General features: G+C 32.7%; 3 protein-coding genes and 1 long non-coding RNA gene across 4 annotated transcripts in view; 2 read left to right on the top strand and 2 right to left on the bottom strand.

The window, feature by feature from the left end:
- Positions 1–5,275: 5,275 nt before the first annotated feature.
- On the top strand, positions 5,276–7,642 carry Epp (Ecdysteroid phosphate phosphatase). Its single transcript, XM_017903538.1, has 4 exons — positions 5,276–5,397; positions 5,750–5,987; positions 6,055–6,753; positions 6,851–7,642. The coding sequence occupies exons 1-4, from the start codon at positions 5,291–5,293 to the stop codon at positions 7,640–7,642; spliced, it is 1,836 nt and encodes a 611-aa protein (XP_017759027.1). The 5' UTR covers positions 5,276–5,290.
- A 928-nt stretch (positions 7,643–8,570) lies between these two features.
- On the bottom strand, positions 8,571–9,907 carry Etfb (Electron transfer flavoprotein beta subunit). Its single transcript, XM_017903540.1, has 3 exons — positions 9,754–9,907; positions 9,129–9,527; positions 8,571–9,007 (listed from the first exon to the last, which is right to left on the bottom strand). Exons 1-3 carry the CDS (start codon positions 9,802–9,804, stop codon positions 8,696–8,698), a joined length of 762 nt encoding a protein of 253 aa, XP_017759029.1. The 5' UTR covers positions 9,805–9,907; the 3' UTR covers positions 8,571–8,695.
- A 1,246-nt stretch (positions 9,908–11,153) lies between these two features.
- On the top strand, positions 11,154–15,568 carry LOC108549946 (uncharacterized). Its single transcript, XM_017903536.1, has 7 exons — positions 11,154–11,405; positions 11,951–12,435; positions 12,662–13,124; positions 13,318–13,475; positions 13,605–13,772; positions 14,008–14,463; positions 14,601–15,568. Exons 2-7 carry the CDS (start codon positions 11,982–11,984, stop codon positions 14,723–14,725), a joined length of 1,824 nt encoding a protein of 607 aa, XP_017759025.1. The 5' UTR covers positions 11,154–11,405; positions 11,951–11,981; the 3' UTR covers positions 14,726–15,568.
- A 4,035-nt stretch (positions 15,569–19,603) lies between these two features.
- Positions 19,604–21,761, bottom strand: part of LOC108549949 (uncharacterized) — a 4,075-nt gene continuing 1,917 nt past the window's right edge. The window contains exons 3-5 of the long non-coding RNA XR_001890381.1: positions 21,423–21,487; positions 21,240–21,312; positions 19,604–21,162 (exon numbers count right to left, since the gene is read on the bottom strand). This is a non-coding gene — a long non-coding RNA (uncharacterized LOC108549949). The remainder of the gene's footprint in view (positions 21,163–21,239; positions 21,313–21,422; positions 21,488–21,761) is intronic.

Here is a 21,761-nt window from a genome sequence, read left to right as displayed (position 1 = left end):
GTATTCGATGTATTTTTTAACACGAAAGTGCGATTAGCCAAAGACCCGTTTGGTTTCCTTGGATTGTACATTCGATTTTATCGAACGTTTTATTTATTAGCTCGTAATTGAACAGTGATTCCTCTCGAAACAAGGACGTGTTCGCGGTGATGTCGAATACTATGAATTACCCGGATTCCTCGTGAACTCGAAATGAAAACGCGACAATGGTGTTTCGAGACCGATGAATTGGTCAGTGATAGCATATTGGCAATCCTAAACGTTCGTTTCTACTGCGACGGTGTTGATCGTTAACCGTAAAACAGCGATAAGCATGCATTATTGTCAGCCAAGTAGATTTAGCAGTATTTTTAATCGCGCAATCTCTATTTTACGCGACATGGAAATAAATTATCAGCTTCTGATAGATAACACGCGGGAACTTGTATTTTTCTTTTTGCGATACACCTACGAATACGATTTTATACACGGATAGTACTATCAAGCTTGTCAGAGGAATTTTTTCTTCCCGTTTGCTCGGATACCTTAAAAAGTTTCGTTTTCGCGGTTTCCTTTTTACCCCATTTACGATAAATTTCAACGTCGTTTCACCGGAATAATTTCTTAAATGTTTCATGGATAAAATAAATCGGTCTCGTTGAATTATGAAAATATTCTGATATTTTGTCCGTATATTTTGAACCCGTACCTGTTTAATAAAACATGCAAGAAGGGAGAAAAAGGAAAAATGTTGCTCCTGCAAGAGGAAGCAAAAGGAAAGTGTACTTGTTTGAAAAATTATCGAGTTTTTAACGCGTTTATGTCCACTTGATATTATTTCATAGTGCCTTCCTAGAGTATTAGAGGACGTAGAAAGAAATTCGAGAAGAAGAAACCAATATTACATTTATAAGTACTAGCTGCTCGTCAGAACGAATCTTTTCAAGCAAAGATAAATGTATCACGAATTTCTTCGATTTTTCTTATTAGATAATGCTAGTCAAAGGATTGTACCTAGTCAGTGAAATGCCGAATGAACAAGCATTTAATTTCTGTATCGTAACATTGCTCAAAATAACTGGAGGATCTGGTCAAATCACTTTATCCAAATTTAGAACCATGATCGAGTATTCGATGAAAAATTTGACGAAACTTTGAACGGAAAGAATCGAATTGGAAGAACTTGGAGAATTTTATTCGGCTGAAGACAATTTCTTCGTCTCTAGATCGTTTCTAATTGCTTGAAATTAATTATTAAAATTGCTTTGAGCAATGAACGCGTTGTATGGACTGTCATAAGAACGAGGGACTTTCGATACGAACGATAGTACGATCCGTGGGATAATGCGAAAAGTTCTTATGCCAAAATCCATACATGTTTATCTGAAAGCAAATACCGTTATCTTATATCATGCATTTATCGTGGATATCTTGCAAGTATCACATTTTATCCTGTACCTTTCCAAATTTTCGACACTGACCTAGTCAAAGGGATTAACAGAAAGTCAGGCATTTCTTTCCATACTTTACCCTGTCGTTGATCAAAGCAGCATTAAAACTACCGCGAGTCCGATTTCGTTTCGTTTTACACCTTTCTCGATCACAATTTTACTTCACCTTCGGTGATTGTGTCATTTATTCTCGATAAGAACAAATGCGATCGAAAAGATGATTACTGCTGCGAACAAAGCATAAGCCCTGTTCGTGAAAGACTCTTCGAAACTTCATCTTTATATAATCTTCGATCCCTATTGTAAATAAACGATACTACCAATTTCTTACAAACAGTTGCAATGTACATCTGCGTACAAACGATTTTGTCATTCTGTGAATAGGCAAAAGCAATCAAACATTCTATTTTATCTTCGTTCCTTTTCGATATTAAGAAATGATTCATACGTTATTCCAAGACAAGAACGATAGAAATCAATCTTCATGCTTCCACGTGCAATAATTGCACCAATCACTACCGTAAACGATTCTCTTCTGTAACGAGAAATATCCGAAATGCTGACAAGGAGAGTGCAAGTCCTTCGTGTTATTTAGTTGAAACTTTGCAGGTTTGTAGATTTAGTCATCCAGTTCAAGAAAATGTACCATTATAAGGGCAACTGCTCGATAGTTTTTGAGATATTTATGATTATAGCATTCTTATCTTTAACTAGAATTTTCTTCCGAATAGTTATCGATAGTTATTAAGTGGCATTGTGAACGAACAATATCCGAAAATTGCCATCAGCATGAGAATTTTCGGATATCGCCATTAGGCCACAACGAAACTTGATAAATATTCCGAATAAATCTGTAATTAAGGCAATAATAAAACTCTAATCGTAAATATCTCGAAAACTATCGAGTAATTGTCCTTATAATGATACATTTTCTTGAACTGGATTACTAAATTTATAAATCTGCAAAGTTTCAATTAAATCGATGACCCAAAGGACTTGCACTCTCCTTGCGAGTTAAAAGGGCTCCCTGAAGATAAAGTATACGTAGAGGATGCACACCGATTGATTCGAATGCGGATGGAATTCTCTTTAACTCGGTGTTATGTAAATTAACGCAGAAAAGATGAAAGAAGAACGAGAAAATTCGTGCAACTTTCTGCATTCGCGTATCGCACAAACGCATACATTTTAATGCCGATGCAATATTGCAGGGTACGTAATTATAGCGCGTAAAATGTCCGCTATCCGAGAGTGATTTTACGATCAGCTATGAAAATAATACTTGCAACAACTGAAGTATTTATAAATTGTTCGCTGGGCAAATAATGGAGCAGAATAATTCGAGCGTTGCGACTTGAGTGTACATATGTAATTACGGTGAAACCTTATCGAAATGCCAAAGAAAGCCGGATGGGATAATGCGTGAAAGAAAGAACACGAGTAATTAGTTTGAAAAGTGTCTATTTTGCTTTTAAAAGTATCTCGTTTTCTTGTTACCAGCGTCTAACGAGTGTTCTTTACCTTCTCCTTCTTTTATCGTTTGTATCTCTTTACACTCGGTGCAATGAAATTACGAAACTTCACGATATTGTTCGTTATTATTGTTTCATGGTAAGAATCGTTAAACGTTACGGGATGTTAGGTTCTGAATATAAAGACGAGCAATTTTCGTTTCTCAAAGATGAAGAATAACACGAGGATAATGCCTGGTAAACCTTATAAAGAACATTACCTCGAAAATTTCGACGACCATGAGTGACTCGAGCTTAATGTTTGTATAGTAATAGTGAAATTCGAATGTTTCGCGTGTACACAGGGAATCGAGATTCTCTGCTACCTTCGACGAATGGCAAAGTTAAATGCGTTCTATTTTATATACAACGTGTATACATATATAATTGTGTAACATGTGCTGCGAGGGTTGTTTCAATTTTTCTGGTATTTTATAATTTTCATATGAATAAAGGAATTTTAAGAATATCGCAAACATTTTATATAATTTCATCGAGAATAGAACATCGGCTACGAGATCTCTAATTCATCGAGTATATACACCACGTATTGTATCTTAAATGCCTAATACCCACCTTGTCTCCAAACTTTCCTTTATTTTTCTACACTTTTCGAAGCATAATTCGTAACAGATCGATTTCATTAGCAAAGAAAATCATTTTTTGGAAAATATTTGATAAACTTTGATACTTCTATATAGCGAAGCGAATCGAGCAAGTCATATCGTTAGATTACGAGGACCGTTCAATGCCTTAACTGTAATATTATACATGAAATTCGTCGATAAAGAAATTTCCGATATTTGAAAATTTGTATATGATGAAAAAAAAAAAAAAAAGAACAAAATGGTGCTGCAATCGTGTGAAGAATAAAATTCGAACAACCCTCGGATATACGTGAATTGCAATGTTTTCTTTTTTATTACTTCTCTACTGTAATACTACAGCATGAAGAATGTTTGTAACCGAATGTTGTAACGAATGAACATATGTAAACATATCGCTGTTTTTTACACTAACTTTACGTAATATACCGACCGTGTGGCATTGTTAAAATTGTTACGAAGCATGCGTTGGATATGAAGAAATGAAATACAGTTATACGAATCACAATTTTTGTGTACACAGTGGGTCTTGCGTAAATTATGTGAGCAAGAAATTATTATTCCCGTTCCTTCTTATATATATAATGGTATTTCTACTTTTTCCTTTTCTTGTTCTCTGATTAACCAATGTACATTCGCTAGATATAAACTGTATTGTTACTCTGAAAAAAAAAAAAAAAAAAATATTTCTTTGCCTTCGCTATTTTGAGATATGCTTTATTATTGTTACGAAAATTATTGTTACATTGTTATATAAAGCATCGATTTATTACGTTAAATGTTAATCGCGAGAAAGTATTTAAAATGCTGAAAAAAGTAATATTTTGTAAATTAACGTAGCTTTTCTTAATTAGTTCAATCGGGAAATGGTAATATACAAATGTTGATGGACTCGCAAACGAGTGGTAACTCAACTCACTGTGCGCATATTCCCAAGATGCTATGAATGTATAAGTGCATCAAATCTCGAAGTGCATCATCTCAATAAAATTTGAATAGAAATCAGAATAATTTGTTCTTTATTTGCTAATTATTGTACGTCAATTGAAGATACAACAAAATCAAGTTTGTTATGTCATGGTATAATTAAAATACATTAGGCTAAAATGTAATTTTCAAATAAAAAGTGCAATTTACCTGTTATTACAGTAAACGTTTCCTTTCCACTGTTCGATTGATTTCTTTTCGATATTTTTAAGCAATTTCATCGTATAAATGGAACATTTTCGGACATATTAAATAACGTCTTGAGTATGAAACTTTAATATAATAAAAATTATATCGATAACCTCTAAAGATCTAAGAATTTAAATTTGAGAATTGAATCTAAAATTTAAATCGATACAAGAATGCATAAAGCATTCCTTTGAACAATGTTGGTAGCAAGCAGAGCTGCCAGGCGTGCGCTATATTCCCCTATTTCGAACAGGAAAGTAGGGGAAAAGGAGTAGGAGTGGGGAATGACACCGTCCGACTTTGCGTCCGCGTCACTAACGCGGCAGATGTACCATGGGAGTGGGGATGTATTGCTTCGTGTAGGTTATGCAGCGTGTGAAACCACTGAAAGAACGCCAGACGCGTTGCATCACCCTCGTCCTCGCCGTCGCCGGTGTCCCTATCCCCACGCCCACGCTACGCCGTTCCCCACTTCTAGTCCTCTTCCCCTACTTTGCTGTTGAAAATAGGGGAATGTAGCGCACGCCTGGCAGCTCTGGTAGCAAGTGTCGCGGTGTAATATACCGTCATGGCGACGTTATCACCGCACAAAAATCCACCTTCGACGAAAATTTTGAAACATCATTTATCCCTATTACAATCGCTTTTACAACAGGGTTTTTATAAAACTGTAGCGTGAGTATTGTAAAATAATCACAAAAGACTGTCGATATTTCGTTACTACCCTATGAACAATTTCGAATGATTACATTGCATTCAGTGTAAACAAACAGCTGTCAAACATTAAGTATCATTGTTGTTTTCTTCATTTTTTTTGTTAAACTATGATTATCTTATGGCTAACATAAACATTTAAGGTTTATATATTTTTATCGTTATTTTCATTTAATTCTGCTAAATTGGTGTAGAAATGTACTTAATTTCATAAACATTTTATATTTTCGTTATGCAAGGAAAACATGACTGGTGGCATTAATATTTACAGTACAATTTGTGACAAATCAGATAAATATTGTATTGTTTGTAGGGAGAAAGCATTAGCTGCTACAGGATATCGAGGTGTTCAACTTGCAATTGATTGGATAGTAGCTCATATCTCTGATCCAACTTTACGTACTGATACTCACAGACAGTATGTTTTATATGCTTGTCCCACGGGTGAATTGGCTGAACAACTAATGAAATTTTGGTCACAAAGTAAAGAACTAATATGGAATAGAGCGCATAATTATATGCCACATATTACGCTTGTATCATTTTTTAAAGTATGACATCGTGTTAATGATATGTATAAATAAAAATCCTAAACTAATGTAAACATATGATTTACAGGCAGCAGATGAATCTACAGCAGAGTTGGTAAATGCTCTTGAAAGTGTAGTTAACCAAGATGAGTTGTTGGATAATATAGAGTTAGAAACTTATATATCTTCTAATTTCATGGGTCTGTTTGTTAAAGTAAATGCAGAATATTTACAAAATATTGCCATTCAGTATACAAACAAATTGTCAAGTTTAGGCATATCTGCAGAACCCAAAGTAAAACTCTTTCATTTGACATTGGCCTATCAATTTCCCAGTAATTTATATCAGCAATTGCGCTTAATGGTAGAAAAATTAACACTCTCTTGTCCAACTAATTGGGAACTCAGATTGTATTCCAGAGATTCTAGACTACAAAATGCACATGTACATAAAGTGACACATGCCAATGATACTACAGATTGTAATGAATTACAGTTAAGAGTAGGAGATTACATTTACATTCCAGAAGGAGCATGTAGTGCATCTACAGATGGTTGGGTCAAAGGTATCTCTTGGTTAACTGGAGCTTCTGGCCATCTACCTCTAAATCACACAATACGTACAGCTGAATCAGATTCATGGACTTTACACACTACTATACAAATTACTGGCAGTAAAAGAGAAATTTTAGATAAAGAAGAAATACCTCTAACTCGTAAACCACCAGTATTGTTAGCAAGTAATTCTATAGATAGTCCTGATGGAGTAGCAACAACTAATGAACCAGTAAATTACATTAATCCTTTATTAATTATTTAATCATTTATTCAATTACAAAAATTCTAATTTTAATTACTTTTTATCTGTGTATATACATATATAGATTGAAGCTTCTGAAGCACCTCCAAGTTCCTCGAGACAAATTTTTATATGCCGCCATGGAGAAAGGGTAGATTTCACATTTGGAGCATGGATTCGTTATTGTTTTGAATCAAATGGATCCTATGTTCGTAGAGACTTGAATATGCCAAAAGAAATACCATCGAGAAATATACAGGACTTCCGGAATGATAGTCCTTTAACAACTGTAGGTGAAGTGCAAGCGAGTTTGGTAGGAGAAGCTATGAAATCATCTAGTGTTAAAATAGATGTGGCTTTTACATCTCCATCGTTAAGATGTATCCAAACATTGGCCCACATTTTGAAAGGACTAGACTTAAACATTCCAATGAAAATAGAACCAGGTTTAATAGAATGGTTAGCATGGTACCCAAATGGTATTCCAATTTGGATGACATCTGAAGAATTAATAAAAGCAGGTTTTAACATAGATAAAACTTATGATCCAGTTATCAAAGTAAACGAGCTTCCACTGAAAGAGAATGCAGCTCAGTATTATGAACGAAGTTATGAATTGATTAATCGAATTATTGAAAATACAGTAGGAAATATTTTAATAGTAGCCCATGCTGCTTCTTTAGCAGCTTGTACCAGACAATTAACAGGTGGAAGGATACCACCAGCTTCCGAAGTTACTAGATTAGCACAGAGAGTACCATATTTAGCATGTTTAACGGCACGTGAAGGATTGGATGGTTGGCAAATTCATCCACCTCCCTTTCCACCGATAACCCATACTAGTAACACTAGGTTTGATTGGAAAGTATTATTATAAAGAATAATTAATATTTTAAATACAGTTTTTTATTTTTTATTCTTTAAGGTGTAAAAATCAGCTTAATCATGATAGATACAATGAACTTTTTATAATATTTTAGTCTATACGACGTGCATTAAAAAGAGAGAAAAAATATGAAGAGAATTATTTTTTGGGTTGGGTTATTTATAATGTAATAGAAAATGCCAGTCGTTTATAGAATGTTTAAAAAGAATTAACATTTGTAGGGCAATAAATATGAGTATTAATATTCAATTCTATCTTTTCTATAAAGGACTTACAATATGTCTTTGAAGAGAATGTATAAATTAATATTTTAAAGAAAGATATATTCTCATAGATTTCGTACTGAACGTCTAGAAAATTCGTAGTAAAACGATATTTTATAGTATTTACAAGTTTTGACAAAAAAATATTAATAAAAAAATCATAAAATTAAGAAATTTGTTATATCATAATTTTCTTTAATATTGATTACAATTTATAGAAGTTTAAAAACTTATCATGTCAATTTATTTATACAAATTTTTTAATTTGTGTCTATTTCAAATGTATTATTATATATGTACTAAAAAAGTATTAAATTAAATGTGATGTCTGTTGCAAAATATATAGACACATTAAAATATAATCAGGTTTAAGGCCTATTACTAATATGTTTAGTAAAGTTTGCTCCATTACTACAAAAAATTGATGTGTATGAAAATTACAAAAATCATTAAATAATGAAATCTTCCTACACATTGTAGAAGCCTATGAAATAATAGTTGGCATGAATAATGTGTGAAAATGTAGAAGTACAAAATCAATGTAGAAAAATAATGTTATTTACCAAAGAAATATATAAGATGTTATTTCATTACAAATGCCGGTTATATCATGATGGGACCTATTACTTTATTTGCTGCTAAAAAAATTTATTCAAACATAATGTATAGCATCTCATAATGTATAAAAAGTTGTTCTATATATAACAAAGTTTATTAAAAGGTATAATAAATGTAAAATATCATAAAATAGTTTTAACAAGATTTTTCAGTACTAATATAATTATACATGTCCGCTTTCCTTTAACTTTGTAATTAATGTATCAACATCTGGTACAATAGCTCCAGCTTGTCTGACTGGTGGTTCTTCAACTGATAATATTTCAATTCTTGCTGCAGTATCTATACCAAGATCTTTTGCTGTTATTTTTTTAATTGGTTTTTTCTTAGCTTTCATGATATTTGGCAGTGTTGCATATCGTGGTTCATTAAGGCGAAGATCAGCACTTAAAACTGCTGGCATTTTTACTTTAACAATCTCTAAACCTCCATCAACCTCACGTGTAACTGTTAATTCATTGTTATCCTTTTCAATCTAATGCAAGAAAATATAATTCAAATTAGAAAATTTTTGTTTTACAAATTAATTTTTTGTGTTACTATTTAATAAATACTTCTAAATAATATCATTTCAGATTATAATTCAATTAACTTACTTTGCTACAAAATGTTCCAGTTGGCCAATCTAAAATACCGCCAATCATTTGTGCAGTTTGATTACTGTCATCATCTATAGCTTGTTTTCCTACAATAATTAAATCTGCTTTCTCCTCTTGTGCCAATTTGGCTAAAATTTTAGAAACATGAACAGGTTGTAAAGTTTCATATTCAGGTCCAGATACTTCAACATGAATTCCTTTATCAGCACCCATTGCAAGTGCAGTTCTTATTACATCTTGAGATTGAGGAGGTCCACATGAAACTGCAATTATCTCCTGTACTAATTTCTTTTCTTTCATTCGTACAGCTTCCTCAATTGCAATTTCATCAAATGGATTCATTGAGTGTTTTATTCCATCTGTTACAACACCTGTCTTATCTGGTTTAACACGAATCTAAAAATAAAGGATAAAATAAAAATATAATAAAACATTGATAATATATAAAACAATATATCTTAAGAAAAAAACAATATTTAGAGGTATTTTGCTACATAATATTAATTTTTATTTAATATAACTTTGAAGTTGATTTATGAATTATATAACAGGCATAACATATTGTACTATAATTTTCAACATTTTTTATTTTCATACTTTTTATCATATTATTGATAGCTACCTTAACTGCATAATCGATAACTCTCTTTACACCTACAAGTGCTCGTGCCATTGTTAACTAACAAACAGATCGATAAATTATAGAACTAAAAGTTATAATTAATCTCTTGCCATAATACCTATCAAAATGTTTATAAAACTACTCAGTTTCTCTTATATATAGTCGGACAACTCGATTGACTTGTTCGATAGTTCGCTTGACTACTTGGTAAATGGTCTAAAGTTCATTTCTCCTTTGATATATTAAATGAATACGTATTTTGTTGACATCTTTTCATACAGTTCGCGCTAATATGACTCAAATATCATAATATAGTTGCTTCAGACTCTAAATTATAAAATTTCATTTAAAGTTAAATAATTTCTAAATTGTTCAAGAAATAAAAGAATAAAAATAAACATTCAAATTTATAAGTGGTAATGATGTAAATTTGGATTACTTTTGATTGGCTTATTTATATAAACAATTAAGAAATTACAGCAAGCCTGCCTTGCAATTGTAATAACTTGTTCCATGGATATTAATTTATTTGTAAAGAATAAAACAGTGAGATTTGTAATTAAATGTATATTTATATTATCGGAGACATCTTTATCTTAAATACACCAACAATTTTTGATAGTATCTTTCATTTTTTTCCTTTATCCCAATATATTATAAAATTAAGGCCATTTTCAATTTCTCAACATGTAAATGGAACGCACATGTATCTTTTTTAAATGAAAAAATAGAGAAATGAATCATGCATTTTATTTTTATCACTACTGCCTTTTATAAATTATTTTTTCGAACTATCCATTTAAACTTCTTTAATCGACGTTGTAATTATAAATTTTAATATCGAGTTCTATTCATTGATGGAATTTATTAATATTGTAATATAAATTAAGCTGTTAACGTTAAAAACAATATTTAATACGTTTCAATTCTTTCGGAATAATACACGAACTATGTAGAATAACGAAATTTTTGAATATCTATATGAATTTTCAGGAACTCAATAGTAAATCTTAAATCATTATTTTTTACCAATTTATATATAATACTAGTTGAAATATTTAACGAACCCTTTTTTAAAAATACAATATCTTTAATAAAGCAAAAAATTGAATTTTCGTAATATTTGCTTCTATAGAATGTTACTAATAAATATATGATTTTTAAATTGATCAAATTTTTATTACAAACTTATTCTAGCAAGTAAAATATAGCAAATGCTCAAAAATATTTATATTTAATTTTCATATTCTAATAGAATTAGAATAAAAGAGGTTTTGAGCGATCACTATGGAACCAATCAGAATGAATATGAAATCAAGTTTGCGCCACACATGGCGTCCAAGAACCGACGCCATCTAACGTCTGGCATTCCTTTTTCCTGTTTTTTTCGTGCGGGTAAAATCACGGCTTTCTATAGCGCGCAAGCCTTTATCGTTTTGTTTTGTAGAATTCGGTAAGTTAAGTGGATATCTTTGATAAATCGACTATGCTACGCGTATGCCGAATGAAATGTTAGCTGAGAAAAAGCGTTCACGCGTCAAAGAAAGTGTGTGGGAAAATGAGTTAACCGTGTGTTAACGCGCAGTGGTCAACTATCCGTGCAAGTTTAGCAAAGGAATATATATCCATATTCAAGACGTGATAACGTCAAGGTAATTACATGTTAATCTTTAAAATTGCAAATATGATATTAATTCTCCAAGTATTTACAAAATTTAAAGCTATCGAAAGTTTCCTTCGTGTTTATGTTTACTCCTCTAATTACCCCCTCCCTCTTCAGCCACCCTCTGTGCCTGAATTCTTCCTGAGATTCTCCCTCGTTTTCTTCATACTTTATATAATGTTTTCCTTTTATAATTTTGCTTTTCTTACTATTTTTTTATTATCATATGGTTTTACTTTATTTCATCTGGTTGTTATTACATTGCTTTCAATAACCAAACTTTGAAAAGTGAAACACTGTTTATATGTTAAGATATGAGTATTACTTTGTTAAGTTATATATGATATTCTTTAACCTCTTAATGAGTAGAGCTACTATGCTACAGAATGAAAAATAATTATAATTGAGTAGTTTTGCAAAAGTTATTTATATATGTATATACGTATATACGTATATCATAATATCTTTATGTAACAAATATATCATATTTACATATAGCACAATTTCACTTAATTGACATTACTTTTTTATAAGTATTTAGAAAGACGTATTTAGTCATTGAAAAATGAGTGCGTCGGCCTTAAAATCAACGATACCTGGAGTAGGTACCTCCCCAACTTCTACCAGTCATTCTATTCTTCCTATGAATGCAATGGCACAAAAAGTTGTATCAGGGTCAGAACCAGGATCTATGAAGCCTTTACCAGGAACTGGATTAAGTTATGTTACATTACAACCACCCAGTCAACCATTGAGCTTAGTACAAGATCATAGACCTTCTGTATATCAAACTCCACCTTATGTAAGCAGCAATTCTGAGAAAGAAGCAGACTTGGATAAATTAATCCCTAACGGAGTAGAGATTATGAAAACTGAAACAGAACAGAACTTGTCTGTTTCTATAAAGCAGAACGAATCTAACAGAAATAACAATCTGAGTCCAGATAATCCTTCACAAGATTCACAAAGAGAAGTTCAAACAGAACAGGAGATGACATCTATTAATTTAGATTTTCCTGGTTAGTAAAAATGTAATAAATTTTATAGTAGTTTAAGTATTCCATTCATTTTGTATCATATCTTATTGATTGTTTTGCTGTAACATATTTCTATATGTATAAATGAATATGATAATTCCATAAGATTTGTATGCTTTATGTTGAATTTATTAATATTTAATGCATGTAACTATAAACATAATATTCATATCTATATCTATGCATACATACATATATGTTACTTTAGCATTATGCCCACCACTACAAAACAAAGTTGAAGAAAAGAAGACTCCTGTAAATAATGGTTCAAAAGAACCTGATGGTATTCCAATTAACACAACTTTACAAACAAAATTGTCATCGCATAAATCAGAAGATGTATCAGTAAAACCTGATAGTCAGAAGCCAAAAGTCGTGACTCAAAGCACGAAACTTATAACTGATAGTTCTGCATTACCACAAACAAATAATCCACCAAAGGTTGAAACAAAGATCACTGGTTCACCAAAAACAAATAAGAGAAAATCTAGAGAATTAAAAGATTTAAAAGGAGCATCGGCAACTTCAGATGGAGCAAGCAAGCCAAAAAGAAATCGAATTCAAACACAGCCTTATCAAAGTCCATTACCAGAAATTGCATTACTTGTGAAAAACTTAAATAAGCCTCCACCATCAAAAGCTTCTGATGACAAACTTATAGTATTCTATAAGTAAGTATAATTCATATGATGTCTTTCAAAAATGTAAAATATGATGTAATGATGAATAATAATAAAAAGTTTCAACTCTTTATATAAATTTTCATTCATAAATATAATACTTTATGTTGGTTTCTGAATATACATATAAGCAAAATTAATAATGCTACCACATGCATTAACTTTTATTGATATTCATTATTAGAAATGAATTTTTGGCTGTGAGAAATGCGGAAGGAAGCTTCTATGTGTGTCAAGCAATGCAAAATATATATAAATCTAGCAGAAGAATTCGTATACGTTGGCTTTCCCAAGATAAAAACAATGGAGAAATATATTCACCAGATTTTTATGATTACATAGGTAATCTTATGTAAAATTGCATTTATAAATTATAATTATTAAATTTGTAAATAGTTTATGAAAGTAGTTATTAAATTAAAGTTCATTTTATATCACATTCACTTATTATTTTCTTTTTTAAAATTTCAGATTTTGATTGTATATTAACAAATTTAAATTTGAATAAAATTGATAAAAATAAATTTCAACTAACCAAAATAGAATTGTTACGTACAGAAAATATTTTGAAAAGAGCAATTGATGTTGAGGCTGGTGTATCTGAGAAACCTCGGGTAACAGAAGAACATCCAGATGGACGTTAGTATTTTTATACTATTTATATGATACTACACAAGATGATTTTATAAATGGATTTTATTAAAATCTTATCTCTATTTTAATTTTAATATGATTTTATTGGTAATGTTTAGTTTATTCAGTTATTTTCTATTTTAATGGAATTACTACTTTGATATTACCTATTTATTATTTAAGTCATTGAAACTTTTTAAAAGTATTTTATGAAATTGAAATTTTAATATCTTATCCACAGTTGACCTTTCACTTTATAAGGATGAATCACAATTGAAGAGAAGAAAAAGTCACAACTTACATAAACAAAAGCAAAGTTTACGTAAGAAATCAAAACGAACTGAAAGCTACTCCGAAGATGATGTGGCTGATGAAGAATCAGGGAAAAAATCACCAAAATCCAGTCGTTCTAAAAAACGAACGGTTAACAAGGCTTTGGCAATTGCAAAATCAGTTGCAAAAGGATCTAGTAGAGCAGAAAGAGCTTTAAACAGAAATACAAAGTCTGGAAGTGAAGCTACTGCTGCTGCTGCTACTACTAATAGTACTGCAACTACCACTACTACAGTAACCACATCCACTACATTAGTAGATGCAACTAAAAATAATGCTGATATTAAAAAGAGTGAAAATAAAAAGAGCACAAAGCAACAGAATAATAATAACACGAGTGGTGTTTCAAGGACAAAACTACGTGGTAAGTAGGTGTTCTTAGTATGATTTTTATATAATTCCAAAGACTTTTATTTATGATCATCAAATACATGATAATATTTAACATACTAATATGGTAGTGGTATAATTTTCTTTAAAATATCATAATTTATTTTTCAGCATCTGCCCAAAACACACAACAAAGTAACAAAACAGCAGGTCGTCCAAAGCGTATGGCTGCAACCACAGGTGTTGTGTCCACCGACGAAGCGACCCCTCGAAAAAAACCACGTGGGCGAGCATAAGATTAACGTAATTTACTTGTATTTCCTGTACTACATCTAGAACAGAATCTGCATCGTAGGCAATATGTACACGTAGTACACTCTTTAAAAATTGCGATCGATTTATAATGTAATATATATGATCTCAAGATTCTTATATCTATCAGATGCTGCATTATATTATAGTCCAACAATGTGGGATCAACAATTTATATAACGATGCGGCAAGTCGCATTTAAATGAAGAAAAAAAAAAAAAGACTCAGAGACTTATAAGAGTGATATTGTGATATCATACAAAATTTGTACATATCGTCTACGTTTCAGATTCCTACAGGAGAAGAAAGTCACGGAATGTGTATGAAGAACGGTACCTTGGTTGAGTAATAACTATCTACAGGGTGTCACATGCTAATGCACTCTTGCAATAGTCTATTTTTGATGTTGTGAGTGAATTGTACGTGATTCAGTTGAGTTTAATGTACACTTTCCATTGGATATGATAGCTATGTACAAATATATATATCTGGGGCTTATAATGTACTCTATGAAAAGATGAAAACACAAAAGAAAATAGAGTACTAGAGAATGAGAACAATCCGTGAATTATCGATCTCCAAGTTATGGGTCGGTAGATTTAGAAGTACAATATCTGTACATTATGCTGAATCCTTGCTGTTTAAAAAATAGCATATAAAATGGTCCAGCGCCTATATTAAAGACAGGCAGAGAAAAAAAGTGCCCTCAACTGTAAATCCTTGTCCTGTTGTTGAATCTATGGATTCATAAAGAAAGAACCTTATGGCTGGAGATGTAACGTTTTAACTGTAGTTTATTTTTGAATCATTTATGTCAATGAATTGCTAATATAATTCATTGTTATAAAAAATGAAGAGGATCATATTAATTACGGTGGTGTCAAACTATAATTTAGCCACTTAAACATATTATATTCCTTTCTTAAGAAAAAAAAAAAACAAACAAAACAGCACTTATTTACTCTGATAAGTCTGGATTAAAATGTATAAACTTGCTTTATCTATGTATTATTTTATTTTTTCAAAGATTATGGACAAAGTGTATATTTACTGAGAGATAGTTGATTATGATTTACACTTCACCAAATCTAAATTCGTATATTTTGATGTAGTTTATAGTTTATATTTTGTGTCAAACTGTATTATTGGGGATACAAATTTGTGTCAATATTCAGAAAGGGGATTTATGAGAATCAATTTATTACGATGTATATTGAACGAAGGTATCGAGGCATGTATTTGTTTTCTACATTATAGTGATACAATGACATACCTTATATAGTTATTTTACATAAAAGAAGCCTTTGGTTTTTAGAAAAACCGAAGGGCAAATTGTATTAATTGAAATTGTATGCTTTTTTTCATTGAGAATTCGGTCGCCGAAGTTGCATGCATTTATTTAATGCATCGGCCGTTGAACATTGCACAAACATAAATGAGAAAGTTATTTCTCATTTACATGATTTTATCTATGTATGTACATATAAAGATTAGGTAATCAAAATTGTGAAAATGAATACAAAACTATATGAGCGTTTGGAATCTTGAAGGCTAATGTATCTTATTCATTTAATAGTGTGTTCCAATTTATTGAGTTGCAATATGAATAATTGCAAAACTTTTTGTCCTTTAGTTCAGAAATCATTGAACACGTACATGTGTACGATGTACATATATTTCATAAGCATAACGTTAAATAACGTTAAAGACAACTGACGAATGCCGTTTAAATGATTAGGCATATCGACTTCTATTGAAAATAGGATACAATTATTATAAGTGATTAAGGCGGATTTAATTCTCGAGATGGGTGATGAATAAGATACCAATCCTGTCATTGGTCCATTGCATATTGTATTTAAAATATACACACACGTAATGTATAAATTTAAAATATACGCAAACGTAATGTATAAATTTAGTAAAAGAAAAAAAATTCTAACGGATGAAGACCGAGAAATTTGCTTATATTGTTATTCGATTTTGCTTTGAAAGCAATGTCACTCTTCTGGGAATTAGTTGTATAATATCGAAGTAATTCAGAGGACGGTGCAAATAATTATGATTAAATATCATCATTAGCGTCGATGGAAGATAATGTAATATATAATAAATTTTCAAGACAAGCTGCACTTTATTATTTCGAGAAGCGAAATCGATTACAACATGACGCGAATAAATACAGCTCTCGATATTCTTCTCGTGAGCCACTTGCAAATTTAAGACGAGAGAATAGTACGAAGGAAATTGAATCGAAAAGCAATGACACATTTGCGTGCGGGCTGATATTTGTTGAGGATACTTAAACATATGTATGAAATTTCAAAGACCGAAGTTTAAACGTAGACACTAGGTAATTGACCATTAAAAAAAGAAAAAAAAAATCATCTTTCACTTTATACACGATGAAGTATAAAATTATATTTATCTATATTAATTTGTTACATATGAGAAATATTCTGTCTATACAAGCCAGTAGTAAGTTCCGAATATTCTTCATTGTTATTAATTGTACAAAAGAAATTCGTATATCCGTTTCTTTTTTCTCGTTCTTTTATTTTCTTCCGACGATTGCGTTCTCTAAAGTAAGACTAGAAATCGTTGTTCAAAATTTATGAGCTAAAGATACGTTTGCTACATAAAAGTATATGTAAAATTTAAAGTACAAATAGTTTGTCATGAAAGTATCAGATCTTTAGCCCCAAATTTGGGAAACATCGGTTTAAAGTGTTACATCAAATAAGATCTCAACTACCTCGTGATACGATTTATTTCTGCAATAATGTAAAAATTGTATCTCTAATTTCACATACACACGATTTAGGGAGACCTTATTTTGTTCGCATTATAAATTATTCATATATTTTATACAAACATACAAGACACTTGACATTGCCACCTAAAATGTCCTTCTCACACATTACTTAAAGATATAAAAGTAATATTATACTAAGATAATAAATATAAAGACAAAGTTTATAAATTTCATTTATTAGGCCCATTTTTTTTCTTTTTTTTTTTCTTTTCTCTTTTTCTTTTTCTTTTTCTTTCCTCCCCGATGAATCTTCATAATTTTTCAATATTTTATAACTTTTTGATTTGACGTGATACAAGAAGGATGTTTTGATTTAACGGGATCGAGTGTCGCCTTTTTACATAATTTAAAAAAAAGAAAAAAAGAGTAATCTTTGGTCAGTTTGCGGTGCCAATTGTTTTCAACTTTTGAATAATAATCCTCCGACAAGATCTGTCCTAAGACTCACGAAATCTATTATTGGCTCTCACTTGACTTCTAAGCACTGCTTCAATGAATTTACAGCGTATGTCCCTAATTAATCTGAATGTCACGATTGCATTCTAATTATGTAATAAGCACATAAACCGTATTACGCGTGTCGCATTTAAATAGACGTTTAAATGATTAAATAAAGCGATCGTGCGATTATTTCTAAGTATGATTCTTGTAAGAATGGATATTTACATAGTCGAAAAGTACAGCCCACATGCGAAAATACCGGACCACACTCGAAACGCGTTGCTAAAGACTGCCTTTTTGCTTCGTGGTCGCGTGAATTAGCATCCGCATTAGGAAATATGTGCAAATAGTAAATCGACGATATTTGATATTTCGTGTAAATTTAATTGTCACATTCAATCCGAGAATTGAATCGAATTCGTACATGTATTTAGTCGTAGAAACTATGACGAAAATAATTTGTTGTCACGTTTTATTCATTTTTACGATGGAACGAGATTTTATTAATACGATTTTATTCCGCTGAAGAATTTTTATTGGTTTTAAATTTTATTCCTTTGGAATAGTTTATATGTAATCTTTTACGATATCGATAATAAAAAAAAAAAAAAAAATTACGATGAGTTTTAGCGATGACTTTTTAGACGAAGTGGATCAAGTTGTTAAAATATCGAATTCGATTCATATTTCTTATTGATCGAAGACATGTATTGAACGACATTCGATATGGCCTACTGAGTACCTAAAACACGAAGAATTATTTGACCGGGAGCAAGACGACAGTGAAATAGAAATTGTACGTATCAAGAACGCGTTTCAAGTAAAGTGGCCCGACCCTTTTGAGATTCATTTTTCTAGAAGTTATTCTATACAATTTACATGCGATTCTACCGTTTAGAAACTATTTGCAAGAAGTTTCCGATATCTAATTGTACGACTAATTACAAAACGTAACGAGGAACCTCTACCTGTCGTACCGTGTACTGTTTCCTTTTGTGTACGTTATTCCGTAATTTTATCAAATTAATTAAACCACAAGCTGATGATGGTTGGTGCAATCTATATGTCCCCTGTGATTTAAGTTCACGAAGAATTTGAGAAATCAGCGTTTTACAAATAATAAAAGATATTGTGAGTTTGGTGATCGAAGTCAATTTTTATTCGCGTTGAACCCATACAATTTCCAGGGCTTGAGTGCAACGACTCAAAAGAGGCTAAAAAACATACACGAAATAGGTCGTTTTTAATCGATATTAGAACAAAACCACGGAGCTTTATATGTACGATATTTTCACGAATAAAAATTTGTTACGATCGATCCACTGTCCGTATGATCATATAAAATTAGCAGAAATTGCTGTAAAAACTATTAAAAAGATTTTATAAAGTTAATTTGTTCAATGAATCTACGATATTCACGAAATCTTTGAAAACTTTATTTTAGAACGTCGAGATATTTCGAATATCGAGGAACGCCTTAAATCACATGAAATGTTCGCAAACTAAAGGAGACGTACGACATTGAAAAATCGCATCGAAATAATATAGAATTGGAATGGAACGAAAAATTACACCAAGAGGATGAAATTTTAAATTAATTGCCCGAAGTAAATAACGTTAACGCAAATGATATTCTAATTGCCGTTCAATCATCCGAACGTTTTTTATTCGCGTTAAATTTAACATATCATCCTTTGATGACCGCCGTCATTATCGCATACGGGTCATAAACGTGAAATATTACAAACAGCAGTTTCGTGACCCATCAAATGGACGCGTCTGTGTTTCCGTGAACCATGTTCACCGCCTCGCACGTCGTTGCTTCTCTAATACTCTAAATTAGAACCTCTCCGGCGCGACTCTCGTAACTCAACCGAGAAAGAGGCATAAGGTTGCTTAAAGTCATATACGAAGTTGGTCGAACCGGGAGCAGGCAGTTCATTCAGCGACTCACTAAAAAAGATCGTCGATCCGACGCGAGATACGGAAGAGACAGGGATTTCGCGGATATCCACGCGTTCGAAGATATCAGGAATAAAGAGCCGAAAGCGGAACGAATCGCTTTAGTTGTAATGCGGATCACGAAGCATTATTTATTAATAGCAAAGCTGGTGTGGCCGGCGCAAGGGAGTGGCAGTGCCATGCTAAAGCGAGCGCGACAGCACCAGATCGTGGAACGGATCTTCGGATCTTTTCCCCCTTCCTCTTTTCCTTCCAACCTCCCTCCCTTCCTCTAGCTCTTTCTCTTTCTCCAACAAACCATCTCTGTTTCCTATCCCTCTCTTCTTCTCTCGTTTGCAGTTACACTCACCCGTTCCCTATCTTTTCCCTTGGCTCGTCGGTCCCGCTTTTTCCACTTGTATCCTCTTCGTCTGATCGAAGGGCTCTTTCTCTCGGTCCCTCCATGTGTTCTCCGGTCTCTCTGTGTTTTTCTCCCTTCCCCCAGCGCGCCGCGGCGCACCATTCGTCCGGCGTTGCTCAAGCTTTCTCTTTCCGCTTCTCTTCCTTCTTGCTCTGTATTACGCTACCTTACCGGCTGGCTCGTTTTATCCATTGTCTCTCTCGCGTGCTTTGCTTGGCGAGTATTGTCGCGCTCCTGCTCGCGAGACAGCACGCCGTTGTAGGAGAGTGGATGAACGCTTTGTCGGCGCCCGCGGCCGAGATCAAACGCGCCGACCGCTTCCTCCTTCCCCCCACCCCCGCCACGGCTCGACCGACCCGTAATCCAGCCGAGGCTCTCTCTTTCCTCTCTCTCTCCCCCTCACGTCGCCGCCACCGCCGCTACCCAACCCCCCTATCCCACGACCCTCCCCATCCGACGAATCCATCCAGCAAAGGTACCCATAAACGCTCAGTCCCGGGCTGTTCTGGCCTGATGAGAGAAAAATCTCTGACGGGTAGCAACCACACACGTTCAGTCCGGGTTTGTCGGTTGCTGATTACACACCCACGGAAAAATAGAACGGGAAACCAACGATAACGATAATTCCGCTTGAATGAACCACCACCCCTCACTGGTTAGGGACACGCGCAAAGGGAACGCGTTGGCGCGTCTTATGCAGGGACGGGCTAATTTTCATAAAGGAGGATGAGGTTCCTCGAGTATCCCTCGTTGTTCGTAAATCTTGGAGGATACTCGGGCCGGGCATGTTAGATTGACGAGAGCTAAAACGAGATAACGTTACCGAACATACAGTGATATACGAATTGAGATGTTAGATAGTAATCAAATAAATTGATACCTCAGTGCTGTGGTAGACGTTTAAAGTTGATACAGATTTTTAGATTATAAGTACAATGACCAATCTTGTTAATCTGAAATCAATGTTGTGTTTAACCGATAACTTCTATCTTTCCAAGCTTTATTCATCGCTGCGCTTACTTTCTATTTCAAAGTCTAAATTTGCACAGTGTGACCTGCTTACTTAGGAGCTGACGACTAGTCATCTTCATCCCACTTGGTATCTGACTTCCAACGTAAAGACAATTCCTGTATACACATGATTGCATTTGCTGTTCTATATATATATATGTACATAGATACATTAGCTACTCGCAGTTATTCGATTACAATTAGTAAGTAACTATTAAGATTAACTTCTAAATATGCAATGAACGTCATGAAATTTCTTTGCGTCACAGAGAAATTTGTTGTTACTAATTTAACTTCCAGCTACATATTTATTTTCAAGTATTCCAAAAATTTATCGTTATGTAAACTACCTGAACATAGGCTTTTCAGCTGGCTTTTAAGAACGCATTCC

This window comes from Eufriesea mexicana, unplaced genomic scaffold (genome assembly GCF_001483705.2).
Source record: "Eufriesea mexicana isolate 0111107269 unplaced genomic scaffold, ASM148370v2 scaffold2367, whole genome shotgun sequence".
Classification (NCBI taxonomy): domain Eukaryota; kingdom Metazoa; phylum Arthropoda; class Insecta; order Hymenoptera; family Apidae; genus Eufriesea; species Eufriesea mexicana.
The sequence above is the reverse complement of the archived record's forward strand: the minus strand, read 5'-3'. Positions and strand labels throughout refer to the sequence as shown.

Coding starts and splice junctions, on each gene's coding strand:
- Epp (XM_017903538.1), top strand. CDS start 5,291: ATGGCGACGTTATCACCGCACAAAAATCCACCTTCGACGAAAATTTTG. Junction 5,398..5,749: donor GGTTTTTATAAAACTGTAGC/GTGAGTATTGTA, acceptor TATTGTTTGTAG/GGAGAAAGCATTAGCTGCTA. Junction 6,754..6,850: donor TAGCAACAACTAATGAACCA/GTAAATTACATT, acceptor ATACATATATAG/ATTGAAGCTTCTGAAGCACC.
- LOC108549946 (XM_017903536.1), top strand. CDS start 11,982: ATGAGTGCGTCGGCCTTAAAATCAACGATACCTGGAGTAGGTACCTCC. Junction 13,125..13,317: donor AAACTTATAGTATTCTATAA/GTAAGTATAATT, acceptor ATTCATTATTAG/AAATGAATTTTTGGCTGTGA. Junction 14,464..14,600: donor TTCAAGGACAAAACTACGTG/GTAAGTAGGTGT, acceptor TTTATTTTTCAG/CATCTGCCCAAAACACACAA.
- Etfb (XM_017903540.1), bottom strand. CDS start 9,804: ATGGCACGAGCACTTGTAGGTGTAAAGAGAGTTATCGATTATGCAGTT. Junction 9,528..9,753: donor TTATCGATTATGCAGTTAAG/GTAGCTATCAAT, acceptor CTTTATTTTTAG/ATTCGTGTTAAACCAGATAA. Junction 9,008..9,128: donor CTGGAACATTTTGTAGCAAA/GTAAGTTAATTG, acceptor TTCTTGCATTAG/ATTGAAAAGGATAACAATGA.